At 43.9% G+C, this 26,744-nt stretch overlaps 1 protein-coding gene across 10 annotated transcripts in view; it reads left to right on the top strand.

Annotated features, from left to right (window-relative positions):
- MAP4 (microtubule associated protein 4) overlaps window positions 1-26,744 on the top strand; it is a 170,439-nt gene that overhangs the window by 35,084 nt on the left and 108,611 nt on the right. For all 10 annotated transcript variants that reach the window (XM_040589744.1, XM_040589739.1, XM_040589745.1 and 7 more), the window contains exon 3: window positions 20,624-20,880. In XM_040589744.1, the coding sequence (XP_040445678.1) occupies window positions 20,643-20,880 (238 nt within the window). In that variant the 5' untranslated portion in view covers window positions 20,624-20,642. The remainder of the gene's footprint in view (window positions 1-20,623; window positions 20,881-26,744) is intronic.

Below are 26,744 nucleotides of genomic sequence, written 5' to 3'. Positions count from 1 at the left end.
GCTGGCATCCCTCTCTGGCTAAAAGGGATAAGCTACAAGTCCAGAGGAGGCAGAAGGCTCTGGCACGTAACCTTTAGCTTTCCTTGCTATTGAGTTTGTCAGTCCAGGATGACATAGTGCTTTCAGAATGGACTGTTTTTATAATTCAAGGATCTGGTAAATACCATTAGAAACAACATGTGAACATACTTGCTTAACTTTTTGGTCTAGCAGTGTTTTATATTGGACCTTGGCCTACAGCTGAAATACCTATTAATGGGCTATTGAGCAAATTTCTGAGCACTTCTCTGTACCTGTATTTTCTTTCTTTTATTCCTCTTGGTAGCATGGGAGGTACAGGGACTTGTGTAGGTGTCTGGTAATGTTGCCTCAAGTGGGCCTGCATGTGGCTTATGTTCTGGCACAAGCAGTAATGGATGCTGAGATAATGTTATCTTGCAAGCAATTCCCTTGCTGAGGGAGAAGGTCACTGCTCTGCCAGCCTGTGGTGCATTAACACTGGTAATGGAGCACATGTATTCTGTGGTCCTTCAGAAAAGTGTGTTTTCTCCCCTCTGGGAGTTTTGTAGTGACTCAGTGGACCTTTCCCTGCTTCACATATGATTCTGAACCTAAATATTATCTTTCCACCTTTCTTTGTTTTGGAGCTGTTACATTACAAAATAGGAATGCCTTTTTCTCTTGAATCACAAGCAGGCAATGTTTACTTTGCAGGCTTCTAGCAAATCCTTTTGTTGAGCTATTGTAGTCAAAGAGTTCAGCTCTGCTTGCAGAGGTGCCTTTGGTTTAAAGATGCAGAGGTTTGGCATCTTTAAAGCTGTATGCTTCTACCTTGTTTTAAAAGGACTTATGATTTTTATCTTTCTCACTTGTGTGTAGGTACAAATATCCCTACTTAGAAGTAATTCCTAGTAATATGGAGTATGTTTAATCTCCTTTATATGTGTTGTGGAATTGCCCCAAGATGAACAAAATCCATGCACTGAATTGCAAGAGGTGGTGCAAAAAGCCAGGCCCTTCCTAAGCATGTTCTAGCAACACACTACTAAAGCAAAGACAGACAAAGGTATCCCAAAGCTGTTCTTAAGAGTAAGAAGGAGCAGGCTCCACAGCTCTGAATCTTCTAGGTGTACTTTGCCACCCTAAATATGTCTAGGGACTTCATTTCTTCTTGAATTTTTGAGCGCCTGAGTGGCCTCTGTGGAAATACAGACTTGAATTTTGTTCCTGGCCTGAAAAGCAAACACATGTGAAGCAAACAAAAGGCTGCTAATGCTTGGTAAATGGGAACGTTGACTCTAGTTTGCCTACATGGTCGCAGAGTTCTGATCTGGCTGATGCTCTAAAACCTTGGCAGGGCACTAACAGAGCATTTGCTGCTCCTTTTTAAATGTCTGCTTCCATAATGCTTTGTTGTGGTTTCCAAATGGCAAACCCCTGCCTCTCTACTAGCTCCAATGTGTCTGTTCTGTTTCAAGGTTCCTTTTGGGGCATATCTGTCGGTTCTCAAAAGCCTGAGAGGAGGTCATGATTCTCCAGGGAAACTAATGAGTCTTTAAACTAACTTACTTGCTATAGCTAAGATCTTGCAGAATTTGCAAGTAGCTAAAATTCATTTCTTAGTACAGCGTGTTTTGCTTCATTCTTCAAAAGTTTTTTGACCTTCTAGTAGTGGAACGCTTTAAAGTATTGTTTGCTCTTTGCAAATCTAGTTGAAAAAGCACTGACAGGTTTGCTGTTTCACTCATCTGTTTCTGAGACCTCAAGCTGGTGATGAGTTGTCATTGATGAAAATAGTTTACTAGTCACCTTTCTTGTTTTGAAGCTACCAGTTCTGTGTCCTGATCGACAGGTTCTCATGCTATATAATTATGTTGTCAGAGGTGCTTATTTTAATTAAAAATAAAGTAGCTACTTCAATATAGTCACTAACATAACTAGAATTATTCAATATAGGTAAAGGAGTAAAGCTTCTATGTAAACTGAGTTCCTGGAAGGAGTGACTGTGCATACCTGGTCGCCAAACGAGCTGCTTCTGTTTTATTGGTTGTAGTTGCTGCTCTCCCCAACCTGTGATGTTTTAGGCTTCTTGCTCAACTTTTATCTTGCTTTTTTGAGTAACACTGACTAATGTCTTGATCTTGGAGCGCTTCTCTAGAGTCAGTTTGCTTGTAGCAGATGGCACCCAGCCTTTCTTGTGGGCATCAGATTGTGTATTTGAGCAGGAGAAGCCACAAAATTGGCCTCCAGGAGCTCTACTTGAGAAGGTCTTTCCAGTGCCATTTATGACTTGATTTATTCTTCTTGAGAGCCCTTGTGAAATAAAGGAGCAGAGTTGCTGGGCCTAAGTCTTCCCTCTTTCTGCCAGCCCATTTCCGCAAACTTGAATTGTTTCTGCTGTTCTACAGGAAGTTTAACTTGGTATTTTTCAAGACTTACTACAATGGGCTTCTTGGTGTATGTATGAGATACGCTATGGATGTAACACATTAAATGCTATTTAGTGTCTCCTTATATTATTCTTCAGTGAGAGCTTTGTTTGATTAACTTAACTTTAGAATCTGTCCTCTATGGTCTTACTTTCTCCCCTACCCTCTCAGATGTGTATAGACATAAGACTAAATGTTGACGGTTCATGAATGCATCGAGGGGCTGCACAGTGGTATTACAACCATAATTAAGCTGGACTGGATCTCTGAAAAATTTATGTCACAGCATGACTGGGCTCTTTCTCATCTCCTGGTTTGTAATTCCGGTGTTCATACTGTACAGTATTCTTCACAAGCAGTAACAGAAGAAATCATGTTAGAAAATAAAGCCGAAATTCTTATGTAAGCACAAGATTGGTTATTCTGGGAGCTGCATATATAAGACAAATGTGGAGTAAGATGAATTTAGAGGAGCTGACATGAGGACCAAGTGACTGAGGTGAACTTTATTAGTGAAACTTCTCCCTTTTTATCCGTTCATTAGTTGTCTTTTCCAGGCCACAGCAGTGAGATGATCTTGCGGGAAGAATAAGGAGGTACAAAATAAGTAATAAAAATGGGAATTATTGACCGATCTACTGTATTAGAAATGTGCCATCCTTCCCTTCCTCCCAAGAGAAGGGACTCTTCAGTAAAAGAAAGCCAGAAAGCCAGTATTTTCTGGGTTTTGCTCTTAGGGGGGTAACAAGCTACTTTCCTTTCTGATGCATGTGCTATTAAAGGAAAGCAGCTGACAGGAACAGCTGCTTGCCTTGCCTGTTTGGTTTGTGGCTTAGCAGTCAATATGCAACATAGAAAGAAATGTGCTTTGCTAACAGTCAGAGTTTTCATACCCTGCCCCCACTTCGGGTGTCTTTCCCTCTGTCCTCTGCCAAGTGAAAAAAGGAGATTGTTCCCCGCCATGATTAATGAAACTCTCCTTATTTGGTGCTGCCTTGTCTGGTGAGCAGCACAAAATCCTGTCTTCTGGCTTGAAAACCAGCAAAGAAGTGTGACTGTGGGGAGTTTCTTTTTTAAAGAAGTTAAGGAATAGGTCGTTTTAGAGTTGAAAGTCTGTGCAGAAGGTGGGCAGAATCCTTTATTTTTCTTAGATGATAATTTATGATTTTTAGAGATGACATACCACGCTTTTTTAGGTCTCATTTCAATGCTTGTAGGCCTGTGCAGAGCTAGACACTTGAAAGTCCCTCACAGTTACTATCTATGAACTCATCTTCCATGTGGCTTTTTTGAAGGCCAGCCAAAACCATTAATCCCCATCTTCTAGAGTCCCTAATCCCTGCTGGGGTTTATAGGAAAGTTATTCTTGTACTCCCCGTGAAGCTGCTCTGGCAGAGTATCTATCCTGCTGTAACTTAAGGCAAGTTTATTAATGTGACTCTTTTATCAGCTTGGAAATGGTACAGCTCATAATGTAGCAATCTGACTTGGACAGTCTTACCCCATCTTGCTGAGTGGTTAATAGTAGTGAAATTGCCCAAAGGAAGGGAATCATTCAGGAGGGTGGTGTTCTCTTATCTCAAGTATAATTAACAATAGTAAAACACTCTTTGCAGGCATGAATATATACCATGTATTTTTTTGGGGTTGGATGCAAGTGAAGTCAGAGTTGGAAGTGGTCTGCTGGAATGATTCTTTGCAGTTGTATCACTCTTGCTTTTCTCAGCTTGACACTCTAAAGCCTCCTGGTTCTGGTTTTTGTCCAGTTGCGGCTGGGCTAATGTAAGGCCCTCTTCCTATGCGAGCCTCCCCCCTTCCCACCGTCCTTACTTGCTCGAAGACTTTTCTTTGATTCCAAGTCAGCTTCTCCAAACATTCAGGGCTGGTTTGGGTGGGCTTCCTTCCATTTGTTGTCCTTTTAGGGTTTGTTTGTGATGTAGACAGGAGGGAAGTCTGAACAATTTTACCTTTGGTTCATGACTGTTCACTCTTGGCAGTTTTGGTAGCACTGGTCAGCTTTGGCTGTGCCACATCTTCTGTCGGTGGAAGTGGTTTATTAGGTGGCTTAGGGCCCTTGCTGTTAAAGGGAGTTGTGCTAACTCTTTAGTGGTACATACTGTGGGGAAATTGCAAAATTCACTTTAGGCTTTTAGACAAATGCAGAACAACTTGAGTGTCATTCCCAGGGATGTGGTAGAGTTATTCTCTTGGGTGTCTGGAGTTTTCTCTGTCTGTGTTCAGTGACCAGAATTTGGCTTTTCAAAGCTAGGTAGCAAGAGAGTTGCTGCCTTGGCTTTGCTCTTGCTGTTAAATGTACTGATAAAATAGGCACGTACTTCATGCCTAGAGTTCCTGTCCATCTCCTTCTGGAGCCATTGCATGTTGTTACTTCCCTGCATAGAGAAGTCAAGTTCTGCAAAAAGTATCTCCTCACTCTGAGCAGAAAAGAACCTGAACTAAGGCCAAAAGGGAGTGTAATGATGGAAAGCCTGCAACTGAACCTCTGAAATCTGAGTGAGCGACCAGAGTCTCACTGCACAGTACAACTGTCTATGCACGCTGGACTTCATACTGAGATCTTTGGAACAAGGAAGGGCCAGTCTGTGCCATGTAAATACTGTGTTCCAGAGAAGTAAATCTTCTGAACATCATCTTCAAGCCCCATGATGTGATGTTAGGGAGCTGGAACAGTAACAGGTAAGTCCAGCTTTCTCAGGCTTATCAGCAGCTCTGAACACTTTCAGAACAATAACTGGCCTATTTTGTGACCTCTCTCATGTCTCCGCTAAAGCAATACTTTGCAACCAAGTTCTGTTAAGGGGAGTATGTGAATCCATAAATAAAACATGATGCAGTCATCTTTACTTAAAAATCAATGTTGCAAGTTAGTGTAGATGATCTCATGTCACCCACAAAAGGAGGGTGTCTTATCTTTTAAGGGAAGAACTCTAGTAGTCCAAACTAGAGTCGGATAATAAAATTAATATATTTATCCAGAGTGCTCTGAGAGTTCTGAATTATTACGTATCTGTAGCTGCCACTGATATACTGTCTGCCTGTTGTGGTGATTATGGGAAGGTGCAGAATATATATATTCTTGTCATATGTGAATAATAACGGGAAAGCTGCTCCCAGCTGATGGAGAGGCATTGTGCCTGTCCACTCCTTCCCCCTGACATCCTAATCCTTTACTAGGAAATAACTATAGGGAGGAAAATATCAGCCCAGAGCTTTAAAAAACAAGCAAAATTGACCAAGAAAAAGCCCCTTGACTTCATATAGCTCTCTCCCTCCTCACTTGTGGCATCCCTGCCCATGGCCACATGTTGCTGTGTGGGACTGTGGTGCTCTTGGTTAGGAACAGCAGCTCCTAGCCCTGTGACTGCTGTTGTTTCAGCCCCATCAGCTGGCCAGGATGACTCTGGTAGCAGTGTGCTAACAAAAGCCTGAGTAATTTGAGTAGTGACAACATGTGGAAGCTTTTTAGATAATATTTGCTTTTATCTTAAAGCTGCATTTTCACATATATTTCCTTGCGGGAAGAAGGTGAGGCATAGCAAGAAGCTTAACGCCTGTCTTGTGTGGATACATGCAGTCCTTGCTTTTAGAGCTGGCCTTCTACGTTAATTCTGGTTGTCTTCATGGTTTTGCAAGTCATGCTTTTTCTACTGTACTGACTTCTGGCCTTGCACTGTAGACAAACTGAAGCAATTGCAGACAAGTAATAACTTGTGGGTCTTTTGAAGCAGCAGAAAAAAGACCTTTGTATATTAGTTAGCAGGATTGGTGGCTGCCTTTCCATTGCAGGAGTAGTTAGGACTCCTAGAGCTAGCTTCACAGCACCCAAAGTAATTTTAGCTCCTAGATTAAGAGCAAGGGAGTTACACAATGGCTGATCGCGTTCGTTCAAATTTTCAGGTATCAGAGATGCAAATTCCAGAATTATTCCTCAATTTTTTTACGCTTTGTCTTGTTTCTGTTCTTGGCAAAAGCCACTGCATGAACAAAATTGCATACTTACTGTAGGACTGCGCTACTGTGTGCTCTCGACACTAATTGATTCTCTCAGAGTCTCGGACAGAAATGGATCCTCTCCAAAACTGTGTGGCCAGCGAGGCTGGGACGGTTTTGGTTTGCCTTTAGGCCTTTAAGGCTTGCCGTCAAGATGCAAAATGCAAGTGCTTCTGGACATACCTTGTTCTGTTCATAGGCTCACTGGTTTCAAAAATAATAACAGTGGTCTTCAAAGAATATCAGAATCACAGAATAGCTGAAGTTGGCAGTGACCTCTGGACATAACGTAGTCCAGCCCCTCTCTGCTTAAGGCAGGGTCAGCTGGAGCAGGTTGCCCAGGATTGTGTGCTGTTGGGTTTTGAAGATGTCCAAGAATGGAGAATCTACAACCTCTGAGCAGCCTGCAACCTCTTGAACACTTAGTCCAAAGTAACTACCCAGTAGTGTTGGTTATATGGAAGATGGTTGGTTGATTGATTTGACTTTCTTTTTTTCTCACAACACCATTGTAAGAGGTTATCCAGGAGCTTCCTGTCAGTCAGATACTTGCCAAGTGAGAAATGATCTCCTCTTTAGCACAGTCCGCATCTTTGATTTTAAGAATGACACATGACAGACTACTATTGATGCCTCCGAAGTCCCCCTGTTCTATCTAAAGAATGTCATGTTGAGAGCAGCCCTGAGGAAAGGGACTGGGGGTGCTGGTGGGCGAGAAGCTGGACGTGACCCGGCCACGTGCGCTCGCAGCCCAGAAAGCCCCCCGTGCCCTGGGCTGCATCCCCAGCAGCGTGGCCGGCGGGGCGAGGGAGGGGGCTCTGCCCCTCTGCCCCGCTCTGCTGAGACCCCCCTGCAGCGCCGCCTCCAGCTCCGGGGCCCCCAGCATAAGGAGGGCACGGACCTGTTGGAGCGGGGCCAGAGGAGGCCACGGAGATGGCCAGAGGGCTGGAGCCCCTCTGCTGTGCAGCCGGGCTGGGAGCGCTGGGGCTGTTCAGCCCGGAGAAGGGAAGGCTCCTGGAGAGCCTGGAGCACCTTCCAGCACCCAAAGGGGCCGGCGAGGAAGCTGGGGAGGGGCTTTTCCCAAGGGCCTGCAGCGCCAGGACAAGGGGGAACGGCTTTGCGCTGAGAGAGGGCAGATGGAGATCAGAGCTGAGGGAGAAATCCTTCCCTGTGAGGGCGGCGAGGCGCCGGCACGGGCTGCCCAGAGCAGCTGTGGGTGCCCCAGCCCTGGCAGTGCCCAAGGCCAGGCTGGACGGGGCTGGGGCAAGGGGGCCCTGCGCGTGGCAGGGGTGGGACTGGGGGGTCTTTAAGGTCCCTTCCAACCCAAACTGTTCTATGGTAGGATTCCATGATACACAGCCACCCGTAGGTGTGTGTGCATATGTATATATTTAGGCATGCACAAACAAGAATTGTTTCTGTGCTCTTTCATTTGGGTATTCCTTCTGCCTTGATCTTTGACAGAGATCTAGTTCCAGCTAATTATTGTTATTTTGCATAAGTGCTGAATGTAGACTTTATTTTTAAACTGCTTTTATTTAATTAAAAATAATTGTAATAAGCGACATATAATAGGCATTTTACCTGCCACTAGAATACAAATTCCTCGAAGTTTTGAACTAGTATTTATTTATTTATTTCTTTTTTCCCACTAATAACAGGTCTGCCTACAGAGATCAATTTGTCTGGAGAGCTTCCATAATAACTAGAGTTAATGCAGTTAGTCCTTTCCAAGCAACTTTGCTCAGGCAGCATTGCTTTTCTTCCGTGGGAGAGGTGAACATTAAGTTGAACAGGATGGAATTTGCAGGAACGTTCCTTCCCTTGCAGGTGATCTCTTGACAGGAGCCTGGCTGCATGGTTGTTGTCTGGTACTTGGCACTGGGGAGGCCGCACCTTAAATACTGCTTTCAGGTTTGGACCCCTCACTACAAGACACTGAGGTACTGGAGCGTGTCCGAAGAGCAACAACAAAGCTGGTGAAGGGTTTAGAGAACAAGTCCTACGAGGAGCACCTGAGGGAACTGCTGGTGTTTAGCCTGGAGGAAAGGAGGCTGAGGGGACACCACCTTGCTCTCTGCAATGACCTGAATGGAAGTTGCCATGAGGTGCAGTCTGTCTCCCAAGTAACAAGTGATAGGACAGAGGGAAATGGCTTTAAGTTGCACCAGGGGAGGTTTAGATTGGATATTAGGAAAATGTCTTCACCAAAAAGGTGGTTGAGCATTGGAACAGGCTGCCCAGGGACATGGTGGAGTCACCATCCCCGGGGGTATTTAAAAGATGTGTAGGTGCGGTGCTCAGGGACATGGTTTAGTGGTGGGCTTGCCAGCGCTGGGTTAGCGGTTGGACTTGATGATCTTAAGGGTCTCTTCCAACCTGAACAATCCTGTGATTCTGTGGGTGGCTAGTCTTTGTGCTTGGGAGGCAGATGCTTAGTGGGATGCATTAAACACCAATATGGCAAGCAGCAAATGGCACTTTGTAAAATAGCAGAGGTTTTGACTGCTGAGAGGTTTTGGCCTGTATTGTCATGGATTGGATCACCAGAGACCTCTATTTTGTTGAAATCTGATGTGGTTGATACCTGTACTAAATTAAAGCCAAGTTAAATGTTGCAGTGACCCAACTTCCTCATGTCAGAGATGACTAAAAAGCATATTCTTTTGGCTGATGCAAAGCTTGTGTTTTAAATGAGCAGTACAGAACACTGAATTTGTCTTTGAAGAGTCTATTGGAGATGCAAGTGCAAAGGTGGAAAGGTTGAGTGATGCATTGATCTATCCTTGCTGGCACAGGGCTAAAGTTTCTTGAAAAACATCATCGTGGATCACAAGGCTTCTGCCCTGGGGAGGGTGGAACAGCCCTGTAATCTTGTTGTTTGTTACAGCTGTAAATATATAGAGTCCTTTCATGAGGTCTTTCAGTGTTTAGTAGCTGTTAGAATAGTGTTCCTTCTGCCAGCTCCAATGAAATTTTTATTTGTATTTGGGAGCTTTTCATCACCTGGTGGCGTGTGAGTTGCGTAACATATCTCAAATGCACTCTGTAGATCTGCCTGATGTTGGAGATGTATCTGCCATAATGGAGATGCAAAAGCTGATGTCTGATCATTTCATTTGTTAGGCTGGGCACAATCTTATTCAGAAAGACAGATCAAGCTGGTTTTCCTCAGGTTTCCAATTTGTCTGTCTGTGTTTGAGAACCCAAGTAGACTTCAATTGTCCTTGTTGCTGCTCCTTCCCCGGGATGGCCTTGTGCTGGTCCCTGCAGTTTCTTTTCAGGTCCCTTTGCTTTAAAGAAAAATGGCTTGTTTTTTGTTAAATCAAGTACAGATAACTTACATTTAAGTGAATGTCCACATCTAGAAAGAGTGGCTATAAACTGAAATACAGCTTTAGTAAACCTGAAAAATGTTGGACTGTCAGCTTGCAGGCTGACTTTAATTATGGCTTTTATGTTGGCAGCGAGTAGGAGATGCACATGTGGAGAGAGGAGGTTACTTTACAGCTTTCCTCTGGCTAGTTCAGGATTTCTGCCCAGTTATCTTTGTAGACTTTATCATTTCATGAAGTGTAAGCTCTCCAAGCTATGAATGTCTGGAAGGCAGGAAGAAAATAGAAGTTGTCTCAAATCGCCAGAAAACAGAGAATCTTTTTAACATTACTCAAGTGGCATGAATACTGGCAGACTGTCTGCTGCCTTACTTTGCTAATTCACATGCCATCTGAATAATTGAATATGGTTAAAGCATGCCTCATTGGCTTTAGTATTGCTTTCTTAAGGGAAGTCTAGCTGATGAAAATGTTTCAGGCTTATCAACAGAAACGTTCATTAAAGACCCTTTGCAGTCTAGTTGTAGAAGTTGGGTATATTTGCAGTATCAATTAGCAGAAAAAGTAATGCTTTACTTTAAGTAGTGGAGAAATGGCTCATATCTTAAGTAATGAAACCCTACAAATTGATGGTACTCTCTGGAAATACTAATAAAACCCAGAATTATGTAGACTCGTACAAGGCATTATGAAATTGAAATAAGTGCACTTTTTAAAGCCATCAGCTTTGAAATTCTGAAGGTGCAGTTTAGAAAATCTAAAGGTATAGCATTAAAAAACACAACCCAGCCATTGTCAGCTAGAGTGTTTTGTTCAGATGACTTTCCCTGTCGTAGTCTATTGGCCTTGCTGTGGTGGTTTCCGTTCTGCTCTGACAGTTGCTCTTTGTTTATTCAAAATATTAACATGCCCATGAAAGTGAGTGACTAATAGTATTAACAAAGCACAGTTGGCATGCAGGCCGTGCTCACCACCTGCAGTGCGCACAGCCCCCTGCCTGCAGCCATCCTGAGCATCTTTGCAGGGTCACTTCAATTGCCTCAAACTTTCCAGATTCTGAAGTACGGGTCCCCGCTGAGAGCATAACTGCTTCCCAGTTTGTCTTTGCTGCTGGTGCTTGGGAAAGTTTGTGAACCCACCTGGAAGATACTGTGCTACTTTTCCTCGGATCCACATGTAAATCAATGTGCCACTTTCACACCTTAGAGCTGTATTGCTAAGTGGGAAGTTGATGAACAAGTGTACTGCAGTCAAGCTTTGCTCAGTCTTCTTGTGGCTCTTGTGCTCACTTTCCTCTTTTGCCTTTTTTCCTTAGGCTTTTTTTCATACTCAAGTACATGTATATACATGTGTTCCACCCAAGACTTTGCTTGAACCACAGAATCGTTCATGTTGAAAAAGACCCTTGAGATCAGAGTCCAACTGCTAACCCAGCCCTGCCAAGCCCACCACTAAACCATGGCCCTAAGTGCCATGTCTACACGTCTTTTAAATACCCCTGGGGATGGTGACCCCACCACCTCCGTGGGCAGCCTGTCCCAGTGCCTGACCACCCTTTCAGGGAAGATGTTCCCCAGCCCCCAATCTAATCACTTGTTCCTGGGAGCAGAGACCGACACCCCCCCCCCCCCCCCCCCCCCGCTGCACCCCCCCTGTCAGGCAGCTGCAGGGAGCGAGAAGGTTCCCCCTGAGCCCCCTTCTCTCCAGGCTGAACCCCCAGCTCCCCCTTGAGCCCCCCCCCCCCCCCCAGGCTTGTGCCCCAGCCCCTTCCCCAGCCCCCTGCCCGGCTCTGGACACGCTCCAGCCCCTCAGGGTCTGGCTGGTGCTGAGGGGCCCAAACTGAGCCCAGCATCCGAGGGGTGGCCCCCCCAGTGCCCAGCGCAGGGGGACGGGCACTGCCCCGGCCCTGCTGGCCACGTCGTGTCTGACACCAGCCAGGGCGCTGCTGGCCCCCTTGGCCACCTGGGCATGGGGGGGCTCGTGCCCAGCTGCTGCCCCCCAGCCCCTTCCCTGCCGGGCAGTGCCCAGCCCCCTGCTCCCAGCCTGGAGCTCCTGGGGCTGGTGTGACCCCCGGGCAGGCTCCAGCACAGGGCCAGGGTGACCCGCACACAGCTGGGCTCGGCCCCTTGGCCGGCCTGCCCGCCCAGACCCCCTGCAGAGCCCCCTGCCCCCTGGCAGGTCAGTGCTCCCCCCAGCTCGGTGGTGCCTGCACACACTGAGGTGCCCCCGGCCCCCTGGCCCAGTCACAGCCCCTGCGCTGAGCCCCGGGGAGCACCGCGTGTGCCTGGGCCGGCGGGACGTGGCTCCGCTCCCCACTGCTCAGCCAGCCACCTTCTCGCCCAGTGTAGGGTCCAGCTGTCCAAGCCGTGAGCAGCCAGTTTCTCCAGGAGATGCTGTGGGAGATGGTGCCAAAGGCTCCACTAAGGTCCAGGCGGGCAGCACCCACAGCCTGTCCCTCATCCACTGAGCGGGTCACCTTGTCGTGGACCGAGATCGGGTCGGTGGAGCGGGGCCTGCCTTTCATGAATCCCTGCTGCCTGGGCCTGACCGCCTGGTCGTGCTGGATGTGTCACATGGTGGCACTCGGGGCCTGGCCCGGCACCGAGGTCGGGCTGAGAGTCTGTAGTTCCCCAGATCCTTCTTCCTGCAGGTGAGGTGGGTGTCACGTTGGGTGACCCCCAGTCACCGGGGACCCCTCATGAGCCAGAGCTGCTGCGAGACGATGGGCAGTGGCTCGGTGAGCGCTGCTGCCAGCCCCTCGGTGCCCTGGGGGGTTCCGCCTGGCCCCACACTCTGCTGTGTTTGCTCATGTTCAGATTTATTCAAACTGTTCTCTCGCAAGTAAGAGACCAGCAGTGCTTGGAGCTCTCATTTTGTTTTCTGCTTGGATCTGTTTTTGTTCCTTGTGTTCCTGATGTTCAAGTTCAGTTACCCACAGCTGAACAGGCTACAGACAGCTTGAGGATCTCCAGGATTGTTTCAGTGTGTGTGCGGTGTCACTTGGAGCTCATTTAACCTGTTTTGTTGGGAAGGCTTTTTGCTACAAGGGAAAAAAGCTCAAATGAGAATAGCAGTCAGAATCAAAAGGTTATTAGCGACCTAGTAAGTGGAAGTAGTGAGGTATTGGACAGGGAAGAGGAAATTACTCTGAGCAAACCCCATTATGAGGAAGCAATAGTGGCTGAAGCTCTGCCTTGGCTTTGAAATTGTGTCGGCAAGCTGAATTACAACTTCGTTAAACCCATTTAAAGTGAGAAGTTAAAACATCCTGTTGATTATCTTATGTGTGGCTGTCAACTGATTGTGGAAGGGAACTGAGATTTGCATCAAGCCTTTGTTGTTTTAGGGTTATTACTATGCAGTTCAGCGGCACTGAATTTGGTATAAATTAGGGACACTTTGCCCTGTCCCTAGCCGTCTGCAGTACCCTCATGTCCATTGCTGGCTGCCAAACTCTGCCAGTGTGAGGGATAGTGTGTACTGCAGCTTGGTAGTCCAGAGTGGAAATGCCTGCATTGTCCTTGTTTTTCTCTGTGGAGGTAATAATAGGAACTTTATTCCCTTTTAGTTGTGTGCTTTTTGGCTTGTTATCTATAGGAACTTGGAGGTTCTGGGACTTTTTAGTATATTCTGTATACTTAAAATTAGCCAGAAGGCTGTTGGAGAATTTGGGCTGAAAAGGGAAACAACTCTGCAGGTGTCCTTGTCTGTTCTAGCAGTTCAGGTGTAAAACCAGCAAATACTCCAAATCTGCCTTCTCTGCACTTGCTACTTTTGGCCTTCATAAAGGAGGGAAGCAATTGCTTAGGCTATAGACATCATAGTTGGAAACTCTTATTGTATTTGTGTTGTCTGAAGGAGAACGTGGTTTTGTGTGACATGGCTCTTACTGAAATCCTGATGTTGCTGAAAGTCCAAATATCCATTTGAAATTAGTAATAAGATATTTTGTGTGACGCCTTAAGTAAGCGGACCCTTTGTGTGATATGGCAGTTGGCAGCATGAGTGGTGTGGCAGCTTGGAGCTGGAAACTGCTTGCTGCTGTTTGCTTCAGCTTGTCAGAGTTATGAGAAGGCTGCTGCCTACGCTCTGGTTCAAACAACTGTTCAAAGTTTAAAATCAGTGTTTGTTTTTTGCTATGGATATATCTATAGTCTTACACTTAACTAGTGGTATGATGATATGTGTGGTATCCGGTACTTAACACTTGTCTACCAGGTCTTGAGTATCTGGACCGGACAGCCTTCCCTCAACTAGTGAGATGGTAACTGTACATCGCTGCTTTTTTTTTTGGGAAGTAATTCCTGAATATAAGCCTATAATTCAGGACACCCATTTTGAGGCCCTTGCACTGGTTTACCTAGCAAGTGAGTTGAGCGTGAATTTGTGTGTGTTGCTGGAAAGACTTTAATACCCTTGGCCTGCATCTCATTACTTCTGAGAAGAAGCTTCTAGTAATTTGAGTGATTTCCTGTGGCTTGGAACACAGAAATAAAGCAGGGATCTTACTGTGTTTAACTTTAAAAAACCCAATAAATTAATCCTACCTGTTCAGAATGTGCCAAAAAAAGATAAAAAATTAAATTGGGTCATAGATTTGTTGTGCCCAGCCGTGGAATGTAAGAAATGTCAGCAACTTGATTCATTGATGTGTCCTCTTCTTTTGAAAGATAGATGCAGACGTCCTTTTCACAGAGGACTCCCTTCAGGATATGGTGAAGGAAGATGACTTAGCATATGTCTGCTCCCTGCTAGCCTGTTTTCTTAACGCCTCAACAGGCACTGCGAAGTGCTCATGAGAGCCTCATCTAAGAAAAGCAAGCTGACTTAGGACAAGAGAAATGGGAATCATGACTGAGCTGTCGCTGTTTCTTCCAGTCGGGGATTTTGTTCTGTATGTAGTTAGGAGCTAATTTTAAAGGAGCAAGTGGATCTGATAAAATAATACATAGATTTATGAGCAGCATGTATATCACAGTGTCTTCTTTAAACAAACAAACAAGCAAAAGTGAGGAGATGTTGCTTTGTTTCTTATTCATCTTAATGTGCTGCTTTTGTGAATAGATTTCTCCTACCCCTTTGGTATGAAGGTTGCTCGAACTTTGTTTTCATAGAGGAGAATATGTAGTTAATGCTGGTACGGATACAGCCAGCAACTATCAAGACCAGTGTTAAGTGGAAAAAGAGAGGCCGAGTGCGTATCGCCTGGTCTGGGGCAGAGGTACGGGCTGTAGGAGAGCAGCAGCCTGGCAGGGCTCTGCAGAGGGCTGAGGTGCTGTGTCACTGCAGGGCTGGCAGGCAGCAGCGCTGCGCTCTGCTTGCATAACTGGCAGAGGCTGGTACCTGTCGTGTATATGCTGCTCTGGAAAAAATCACCTATTCCGTCTGCCAAAAAGCCAAGGGAAGTCAGTCAACGCCATGTGCCAAGTATGAATCTGTTTAAACAGTTCACAGGTTTTCAGGTATTTTTTTTTTTCTTCTTGTGGGCAGCATCCCCTGCCCCCACTTGCCTGCTCTTCCCTTTTTCCCTGTTCAGATGAGATGCACAAAATCTGGGTCAGACTGATCATAACTTTAAATTCAAAGATGGTGCATGCCCAGAGGCATGTACACAACAGTGCAGTTAAGGAAGCTACAAAATGGAAATACAAAGTTCAGGAAATAAATTCCACTCTTCCCAAGATGGGAAGCTAGAGGCAGTGGCTTATGCAAGTAAGTGTGGCTCGTATTCCTTCTGCTTTCAGAGCGTGGCTGGATAAGATGGTGTTTCTTCAAAGTTATTCTACTAAGTCACTTAAAGTAAGACCCCTACAAGGAAGTGCTGGACTAACTTCTTAGGGATCTCTAGGGTGTTGTAAGTCTGTGACTCTCTAACTTGGTTTGCAGAGCACCAGTTCTGCATATATTTGCAAACTTCAGCTGTGTGTGTGTGGTCAAATGGTGGTGGGAACACCCAGAAAGGAGCTTGTTTTGAAAGGGAGAGACAAATTGACTTGGGTAAATAGCAGGAGCTCTTTGGAGCAATATGCCCGGATAGAGGGTCGTGATATGGGTAGGAGATTAAAACAAACTCTTCTGTATCTTTCAGATTAGCTAACAAGAAAGTGGATTTAATTTATTGAAACAAACGGGTTAGTCACTGGGTACACAAAGATTCTGAGCATAAAAAAGAACAGATGGGACAATACTAGGTATAACAGATCAGCTGTTGCTGGAACATGAAGAAGTCTAAACCATTTATTATTTTTTTAAAGCATGAATTAAGGGAATATGATTTATTTGCTGTGGCATAATTTGAAGATTTCCTGGAATGGACTGAAGACTGTCTAGCTACAGGAGAACTTTTCCTTGTCTGTAGTACAGCTGTCGGTGTGGGACTGATAACATAGTGGTCTGCTCCTTTCCACACCTTACCTCTGAGCAAAATACTTACTCGTTGTTCTTCAGGGAGGACTTGACTGTCTTCTGAGGCTCTCGCAGAGATAGAAATCTTAAGCCATACAGGTTGGTGTTACACCATTGCTGCTGTTACTCCCTCTGTTGTTTAACAAACAAGAGGATCTAGGCAGCTGTGTCACAGCTGAAGAATTACTTAATAAATTTTTAAACTGCTGCCTTCTGAAACCTCAGTCATTCCTCAGTTTTGCCCTTTCATCTTTAAAGTTAATGTCAGAATTCATATTCCTTGTACTCCATTGATATCTGTTTTGCACAGTGATGTAATGTACAGTGTATTAAGGTACATCTTGAGGAAGGTTCTTGAATGCTTCCTGCATGTAGCTAACTTTGTTCCATATGAATGAAAAATGGTATGGGAAGCATCTGTCTTGCTAAGCTGGTCAACACATGAATATACTTCAGGTTCTGCTTTCTACTCTTGAGCAGACTGCAGTATATTTATTTTCCTTTTAGCTTAGTTAACTCTATAAGCCCTAGATCAAACTGGGAGCCTGGGAGTTAGTGTAGTTTGGCTGGTCTAACACCAGAGATGGAAACCAGAGAAATTGTTTCTAGTCCCAATTCTAGTGGGGTTCTGGCTCTCCTTGGACCCTACCTGGGCTGTGGAAGGCTTCCTGCAGCCAGTGTGGTGCTTTGTGTTAGGGCAGCCGGTTATTTGCCAGGCACTCTTATGTGTCTGAGAGACCAGTTCTGTATTTGCTACAAAAATGCAAAATGGCTTTTATTAGTTACTCTTGATTTATTATTATTTTTTTTGTACATAGTTTCTGCATTCCCTGTGAAGTTAAATATAGACAAGGAAATGTCCTGCTGATAAGTCTATGTAACATTATTATTTTCCCCCAGAAACTAGATTCCTGTAGTGTCCTAGCTCCTATGTAGGTCTGAAATAGTGACATTGTCAATGCTATTTTATGGCAACTATTTCATAAAGTGCTACCACATTAATGCAGACCAAAAAACCCATGATGTGAATCCATCAGTTGCTTGTGGTGGAATATGCTTATGTTGGAGGATGATCTGGGTGGGATTAGCTTGGAATTGGGTTTCAGAATTCGTCAGTGCTTCCCTAACCCCACTTACACGGCAGGTCTGGCTCCCATGGGGTTCCACAGGCATTTGCTCTGTTAATTGAAGTGCAGTTGTTTAGGTCTAGAGGAAAGGTGGCTGACTGTCTCAGTGGAACAAGGACTAAATAATTTCTGGGCCATCTAAACACTGCTGATAAAGTTGCTCTGCCTGCAAACCTATGATTGTGGCCATACAGGTTTCTGTGCTGTCTGGTGTTGGCTGTAGATGGTTACTGGGTTTGGATAATGCAGAAGAGAGGATGCTAAATGTTAAAGGGCCTCTCTCTAAAATAGGCAGGTAGTAGTTTCCATTAAAGTGGGAGGATATCAATGTCTTGCTATTTGGACAGAGACCCTAAATTAAACTGTCAAGAGGAAATGCTCCTAAAAGGCTGCTCATGTTCCTGAAACTAAAATAGCAGGAATATTTAATCTGAAGTGAACGTGTGAAAACTGTGAGCTGATGATTACAGTCTGTAAACTGAACTTAGTGCTAATGAGCATTTGGAGTGAGGCTAAAATGAGAGGTTTTCCTAAATATCATTTACATAAAGCTCAGGTTCTTGATGGGTAGACCTTGCTGTGCTGGCGTTGGTGCAGAACCAGGTAAGATATGGTGAACATGAAGGACTTGTGAAGTCTGCAAGGCCTGATTCAGCCCAACCTGGCATGCCTGCTGTGAAGAAGAGGAGTTGGGTTTTTCTTTTGTTATCAGGTGTGTTCACTCCAGCCTTTGCTTGCTTATTCCCCAAGTTACTGGATGTTCTGTAGCTACATTCTGACTGCAGCCTTAATTCTTGCATTTCCTTGCAGCATCATGAAGCAGCTTGTTGAAAATTTTAAATAGCTTTTCTTCCCTATGCTAAATGAAAATTTCAAAAGGATGAAATGTTCGTAGCTCCAATTTTTTTTCTTTCTTTTTTTTTTTTTTTTTGAGATTGACTGACCCAAAAGATACCATTTCACTTTCAAGTTGAAAGCAAGGGAGGATGTGGTTGGAAACATGGCTATTCAAGAGCCACATTTCTTACTTTGAAGAGACTGGCAGATCCAAAGATAAAAATTGTAGAAGTGACTTCCCTGTTTGAAACTCAGTGAAGGGTAGTGTGGTCAACTGTGTGCAGATCCGTACAATGGCATGCCTTGAGAACAGTCAAGACTATCTGAAAGAAACCTTTTTTTTTTAGTAAGTCTTTTACTTAAAGATGTCTGTCTTTTTTTTTTTTATAATAATCATAATTCATTCAACTGACCCTGCACAAAGGGTTAAGACTCCAAACCTTTCACCTCTAGATTTCCATGAAGTGGTATCTCTTCGAGGCCTTTATCTAAACCAACAAAAACTGCAGTTGCTGCTTGAAGTCTGATCTGGCTTGAAGTTTGACCTTTTATTGTTAAAGAAAAAAAGAATAGCTTTAACTGAATTAGTTTCCATAATATACTTGCATGCGATTACATAAACAACAATATCAGTGTGATGCCATTGTTTATGAAGAATGTGAAATATTGCCTTATAGAGGCTTGAACCTGTAGGTATGTTGTCGGTGGCCGTATACTGCTGACGAAGAATTTCCTGTAGTTCAAGGAGTAGGAGCTTTTGTTTTTTCGGAACAAGAGGATCTGTGTTCTGCCATCACCATGTAAGTCGGTGACCCTGGACTGCTGCACAGTGGCCACTTGGATCCAGCCCTTCATTAACCAGCACATACAAATGCCCATTGTGTTTCCTTGCGAGTGTGTCTGGGCCTCTTTACTCATGCAGCTCTATATCTTCAGCTCAATATTTTTTTTTTTCCTTCTTAATGTGGTTTGGTGTTTCTTGTGCAATATAGTGAGAATTGGTTGTAAAATGTTGAATCACTTTACCTAAGCTCCTGTGTATCTTTTTGTTTGGATGAATTTGTTGTTGGAACTTGAAACTTCACTTCCATGTACTTGTTCTCTGCTGATTCCCAACCAGGTACTGCTGCATTGGCTTGCCAGACTCCTAAGAGAGAGTAAATCTTTCATTAACAGGGAGAGTCTCGGCATAGATTGTACATCTAGTAGTGAGTGTAATACAGATCAGCATCAAATCACTTTGTGCTTCCAAACGTAGACCAAAACTAAAGGAAGCTCAGCTACTGTAGTAGGAGTTGTGTGTATGCCTATTTAGATTCTAATGGCCCTTTATGGTTTTGGTTTTTACAGTTTGTACCAGACAATTTCTGCAAATGGCTAAAATATTTGATTAGAGCTTTTGGTGTCTTTGCTGCCTGGATAGCTATATGTTGTGTGTACAGAACACTATCACTGCTCTGAAAGCTTCAGAAATGTGCCTTTTGTCAAGCAGAAGTGGTGGGTTTTGCTGCCTTCGACAGCTTTCTATAGATTCATCTCAGTATTTCTTAGCTGCTGTTCCTAATAATAACTTCAGAAGGATGACGTGTAAAAAAAATAAATAATTGTTTATGGGTGTATTTGTTATGCCAACCTGAAAGCTTTAGCTACAAAACAGATGAATCAGTTCAGTTTTTCTGTTTAGTGCCAGGAAATTAGATTGAATGCTGAGATATGAACTGGGAAGGAAGAGATAAATGATGATTCTTTTTACTTGGTTTCTAATTTATAGCTTCATGTATAGTGTGTGTGTGTACTTTATTTTTTCATGTCAGCATTATTAAAAATTTACCTTCCAGCACAAATCCCAGGGCTAGAGTGGGTTTGCTGGTATTAGCAAGGTTTGCTGAGGACAGAAACATGCTGTGGGACCCTATCGGAGGGATCAAAAGCATCACTGAATATACATCAGAGATTATGTAAAATCCTAATCTCCATAGGGGAAGCTGGGTGGAGTCCAACCCAAGAACTAAATTCACTTGCGTCATTTGTCTTTCTGCTGCTGAGGATGTGTAATTAACTCTGAGATCTGGGGCAAGGCAGAAATCAATGTAAATTGTGTTTATGATAGCCAGGTATGGTGTTTTGGGGGTTCCCCCCCACCTTTCCCCCCCTTTTTTTTTTTCCTTTTTTCTTCTTTTTTTTTTCCTTTTTTCTTCTTTTTTTTGCTCCCTTCTCCTCCCGCCCCCACAAGGTTCTGACAAAACATCACATGAAATGTAACGTTCATGCAACAAAACCTGTTTTAGATGATCTAGCTGTTTGTTTCTGTACTGGTGTAAGGGTTTTGTAAGCATCTGGGAATTACTGAGCTCAAAAGCAAGTATTTCTTACTGTGTTAGGGTGCAGAAGGCACACAGTTGTCAACATCAAACTGAGTAAACTTAAAAGGTTTCTTATTAAAATGTTTCTTTTTCTTCTTCCCCACATCACTTTTCAGGTTGCAAAGGGGCTAAAGGATGGCTGACTTGGATCACAACCTGAGTCTTGCAGATGCTCTGACAGAGCCGCCTCCCGAGATTGAGGAAGAAGTGAAAAGGGACTTCATTGCCAGTCTGGAAGCAGAGAAATTTGATGATGTGGTTGGAGAAACAGTAGATAAAACAGACTATGTTCCTCTGCTGGATGATGATGATGAAAAAGCTGGGAGCCAGGAGCCAAAAAGCAAACCCCATGCAGATGGTATTCAGGGGGAACGTAAGTGTCTAAAGCACAAGACCAAAAAGCTGCACCACTTAAGCATGAGAGAACACTTCTGCTTATTGTAATTTTGCTAGGCCTGCTAAAACAGGACTCTTACATGTAGGTAGTTTTAACCTGAGCAGTTTATTTTAAAAGGAAAGATTGAGATCAAATCCCATTTTTTGCTTTTCTGCTCTACCTTCTGTTCAGTCCTTCAGCCTGTAAAATAAGTTCTTACTGCTGGCCCACAGAAGATGCTATTATTTGTTAATATTTTGTGGGGCTGCTTTGGGCTTCTCAGAGAAAGCACTGTCCATAGTGTGGGACTGCTACACTGATATATACAGCACTCTTCATCTCAAAATACTAGAAACTGTACAAGGTACCGCCACTCTGGGTAATGGCAAATCCAAGGTGTAAAGATTGATGACTAGCTGTTGCTGGTGAGGTCTGCAGATCAGCATCTCCGTGAGGTCCATGCTGTGACCTTCAGATGCAAACGTTTAATAGCCAAAGCTTTGGTTCTCCCATGGATCCAGGGGTCTACTTACTTTGATTTCTTATTGTGTGTATATGCTGGTTATGTGCATATATAGTAAAATGCAGTGTTGTGCCTGCTTGTTATGAACATTTGCTAGCCCAGTTGATGTTTGTTAGAGCTAAGAGCTTTATCAGAACCTACTTAGAAAAAGGAGAGGTTTAAACAGAAACTTGCTTCCCTAGCTGAGTAAAAAGGAAAACAGATTTGGGGGTTGTCCACTACATTTCTTTCTTGGTAAGCAATTTAAATTCTTTGTGTGGTATTCCCCCAGCCAGCTAAGTGACAACTAGTGCCTTGATTTTTTTTTTTTGGTTTTTTTTGTTTTAATTATTTTTTTGGCCTTGATCTATGCTGTGTAAAAGAAGAAAACATTTGCTCCTGAACAGGTAACCTGGTGACTTGTTTCAGAAGAAAGTTTTGCCTTTTTTTTTTTTTTTTTTTTTTTTGCATTAATCGTGGTGCTCATCAAGTGTTGACGAAAGTGGGATGTGTAGAACTGTCATGATCACTCATCAGAATAAACAGGACCTCCAGGACTACAGAATGGAGGATTATACAGTGGGGATTTCTGGTCTGTTTACGACACTTATTTGCATTGTTTAGAAGTGTATCAGGTGCCTTGTAATACAGAAAATGTGATTTTGAATTGTCCATACTAACATAGTTCATTAAATGGTAACAAAGAAGTAGGAAGGATGGAAGTAGGCAAAAAGATTATAAAACTGAGCTTTGGTCAATTCAGATGTGTATTCTGAATATTTCAATTGAATATTCAATTGAAAAAGGTTCAATTATAGTACCTCTAGCGGTTAGGTGTTTTATATTTTAGCACTGCAGAAGTGGGAGTAACAGAGAAACATGAAGACTTGTTAATGCTTTGCATATGGTTTAAGGATGTTTTGAAATAATGCTTTGTTCTAGAAGTTACAGATTCTAAAACATCTCAGCACCAGAATGTCTCAGTGTTAAAATCTTTATATAGTATTGAATTTTAAAACAAGTTTCTCTCGTCCTCCCCGATGTTTATCCCTTAAACATTACAATCGTAACTCACTATTTCAAATAACTTCAGGTTCTTGAAGCAGGTACAATGAGGCCTTTTGGGTTTGCTTAGTAATTAAAACTCACTGAACTGCCCTATGTGAAAACTGCTGGTTCCTGCATACAGAGCTGAGGCAGGGATGTGGCAGTGTTCATGCAGGTTATCTTTGGGCCAGCCTCTTCTCCTCCTCTGCCTCTCCTGGCTTTTCTAACCCTCCCTCCCCTCCCCAGTGCCTTCTCTGGCTCTACAGCTGCTTGTTTGTCTGCTTGAGCAGAACTTGTTTCCCTCCCACACGTCAAGGGGGGATGCAGTTTCTTGTTCTTGGTTTGGAGATTTGTTTTTCCCTTTTTTGGGATAGCTGGAGAACAGTTATGAGCGTTATCTAAATCTTTGGCAAGATGAAAACAAGACCCTAACTGAAGAAATTGGAGAGCTTGCTTGCCATGAGCGCATAAGATGATATTTACCATTTTCCCTACCTTGTAGCAGGAAGGGAAGGACTGTCGAGCTGTGCAGCTGAAAACAGTGTCAATTTACTATAGGCCAGTTTATAGGATTTGATCCTGTTATATCTTGTCTAATCTGTTCTTTCTTGAAGTGATAAAGATGCCTATTTCTTCCATGCGATCTATTCAGTGTTCATTACTGTTTTAAAAAAATACAGTAAAGCTTAATAGACTTGCTTTTATTGAGGGTATAGAATAAATGAGCCTGGGTGGATATTACAAGGTCCTAATGGGGGTGTTAGGTGTTGCTCTAGTGCAGTGCTTTGAGTGTAACACGAAGTTTTTAGGGAAAGGAGACTGCTATGTGAAAGGCAGCAAGAGTTCTATGTCCCTGGCTCCAAGTACGTCTGCAAATAGCTTTTCTTTCCTGAGGGAAAAGAATAGCTCTCATGGATCAGGCTTTTCAGCCCCCTCTTGTTAATTTATTTATGTTAAAAGGCACGAATGTGTTCAGACAGCACTGTCTCTGCTACTGAGATTGTCTTTCCCCAGTCAGAAGAGGTTTAATCATATGTCCCGTCAGACTCGAGCTATTCCATCTCTGCTCAGGGTTTTTCTTTCACTTTTTTCCTAAACCCAGGAGCCAGATTAGACAAGTTTAACAATCAGATGGGGGCCCCTGTCATGGACTTGGGTGAGCTGTGGAAATGCAGAGAGATGGAAAAGAGGAAAGAGCTGTGAGGAGCAGTTGTATGGCCACCTACAAATTTGTCCTAGAATAAAACTGTAATAACAGTTAACTTTTTAAAATATCATTGGAAAGGCATAGCTTAAGGAGAAAGGGTTTGACTCTTTCTAGCACCTGGCTGGACATCATAATTTGGCAAATTCTGGGGTAATCCTCTTATGACATTGTGGGCTTTACATAACACTGAAGGATCACTTTGGGTGTGTGCTACGCTGTCTGCAGCTGGCTTTCCCTAGCAGTTCCAAGGCTCCAAGGAGTTTGGAGGATACTGTGGAGCTTCCTATTAAAGTCATGGAGGCTGTAGCAGCAGTTCTTGTTAGGGTGTTCCCGTGAAATAAGGGTTATGTGTCCTAAAGTGCAAAGGAAGAGATGTTTGGGTGGGAGCAAGTTCCAACTGAAAGGAAAATACTGTGCTTTAATAGCTTACCGCAGGCAGTGGTGTTCCTGTGAAATGTTTTAGTTCAAGTGAGCACCAGTATTGTTTCTGAAATGTTTGATTATGTTACTGTTGAGGAATCGGGTACAAAACTAAGTCTGCGGCATAATGGTTCATGGCCTTGTACACAATAAACACGTTTTGCATTCTTGCACTCGCTGTTCACAAACTTGGTGGTGAGTCTTAACTTTGTATACTTTTTGTATATTTTTTTTAAATGGGAAAGCAAATACTGAGAATGATGCAGGGGGATAAAGTTCTTTTAATTTGCAGTGGGCAGTCACCACGAGATGGCTCTGCTGGCACTGCATCATGCTGCCGGACAGGCACCGCTGCACAGCTGAGCACACAGTCCTCCCTGTATGGGAACCAAACACAGCCCCAGAGCCCGAAACCTGCAGCTAAACCAAATCTCCCTTTAATTTTACCTCCCTTTCTGCACTAGGAGTAAGTGCCTTTCTTGCAGAAGGCAGCAGGGTTTGCTTTTGCAAAAGGAAGTCTAGACACTTTGTCACATATGAAACTGAAGATGGAGAATATTCCATATACCCCAGAGTTTGAGGGATTAAATAAAGTCAGGAAATGGTGTGAAGGTACTTGCATTTTTATCTGGTATGATATGTTAAACACATTCTCCCTCTAAGTCCATCAACGTCCGTCCCCAATGCTGTTAAACCTTCTGATTAATGTAAATCCCAAGATTGTTGTTTTGTGCAAAACCAAGTATCAAGCATCATCTGAGTGCACTCTCGGATCTGTCAGGCACTTGCAAAATAAACATTAAAAAATAGTTCAGAGAGACCCAGGTGATACCAAAGGTGCACTCCTAAGCTGTGTGTGTTTTGTACGCTCTGCCCCAGATTTCAGCTGCTTTCCCGGCACCTCGTTGCCCAGCTACAGAAACTGCAGGTTCATCTCAGCACAGGGCCTTGTACCAGTAGTCTGTCAGGAGCCTATTTCAGTGTGAGGGTTGTGTTTGGTTTTTTTGGCACTTTCTGTTTAAAGCGCAGTGTGTTGTAAAGCTGCCTGGATCTTGTGTTGGGTTGCTTGACTATGTAATATGCATTGGTTTTCTTACAGAGGAAGGAGTGTCTTAAGTATTGTCTTGATAAGCCAGAGTGTTCTTGAAATTTTTTCCATGTTTTATGAACTAAAGTGGTGAAATTAATCTAGCTGTTACAGTTCACAAAACAAAATTGATCTTTTTCTAGCTCAGTTGCTTTACACTGATTTAGCATTGCTCAGGTAGTGAACTTCCTTTGGGGTTCTCTACAGGACCCAGGAAACTGCAAGCTGGTCAGCCTCACCTCCATCCCTGCAAAGGTGAGGGACCAGCTCATCCTGGGTATTGTCTCTAAGCATGTGGAGGAAAAGAAGGTTATCAGGAGTACTCAGCATAGATTCACCAGGGGGAAATCATGTGTGACCAACCTGGTAGTCTTCTATGATGGATTGACTGGCTGGGTGGATGAAGGGAGAGTGGTGGATGTTGCCTACCTTGATTTCAGCAAGGCTTTTCACACTGTCTCCCATAACATCCTCACAGGTAAGCTCAGGAAGTGAGGCTGCCCGGAGAGGCTGTGGGGTCTCCTCTGGAGCCATCCCAACCCGCCAGGACGTGGCTCTGTGCAGCCTGCCCTGGGAGAGCTGCTTCAGCAGGGGCTGGGCTGGGGGGGCTCCAGGGGGCCCTTCCAGCCCTGGCCAGGCTGCGATTCTCTACTGTAGCCATCTTGGGTTTGATCCCATCACAGGCATCGAGTGATCAGGCAAGGTGATTAAACCTGCAAGATTCAGCCCACTGTTTCAGAAGGAGAGGTGTGAGATTGGGATGGGGTGAGAGGGATCTTGGTGCAAATTCGTAAGTCAGATGTCCTTTTCCTGCTTCTGGACCCCAGACCTGCCTGTGCAGCTGTGCTTCTGTTAGTGCCATCTGACAGTATGCGTGTGCTTCTGAAAGTTCTGGCATTCCTGAAACACAAACCCAAGCAAACCTTGGCTTCCGTTTAAATTCAAATTCTCTTTAATTCTCATGGTTAGAGAGAGAAGCTTGAGAATCCAAACCAAGCATCTGTGTCATCTTGGAATGCCAAAGGGCAAGCAAAACTATAAGCCTTTTTTTTGTGTGTGTGTGACACTAGGAGATGAGCTTGTCTGCTGTTCAGAAGCCATTTTGAGACAGAATATTTAAATGTATGAATTGAAATAGCTTAAGCTAGTTGTTACCAGCTAGTTTTGACTGTATGACACTATTAGCATTTCTGTTCCCACTCGTGTTTTTTTGCTTAAGCTCTCTCACAAAATTGTGTTTGACAAAGTCTGTGCATGCAAATGTGCGATAGGATGATAAAACATGCAAAGTGACTCTTGTCCACAACCTGTCCACCCCACCCTGGCCAGCTAAGAGCACTTTTTTCTTTTTTGCCCTCTGGCATCCCGCAGATATGTGTACTGCAGAGCAGCTGCAGATGTGATGGTGGCAATGTGCTCCGTTGTGTTTATGCTTCCATGTGCACTATGCCAAGTCACTGCTGGAGATTAGGGTTTTTTATATTGACACTGTCCATTTGCTTGAGATTATCGGTTTAGCAAATGCTGCCTTAAATTTGTTTATATAAAAACAATCCTTTGATCCCCTGGCCAGATGCAAATACTATCTTGTGATTCTG

Source organism: Falco naumanni, chromosome 4 (assembly GCF_017639655.2).
Source record: "Falco naumanni isolate bFalNau1 chromosome 4, bFalNau1.pat, whole genome shotgun sequence".
Lineage (NCBI taxonomy): Eukaryota > Metazoa > Chordata > Aves > Falconiformes > Falconidae > Falco > Falco naumanni.
The sequence above is the reverse complement of the archived record's forward strand: the minus strand, read 5'-3'. Positions and strand labels throughout refer to the sequence as shown.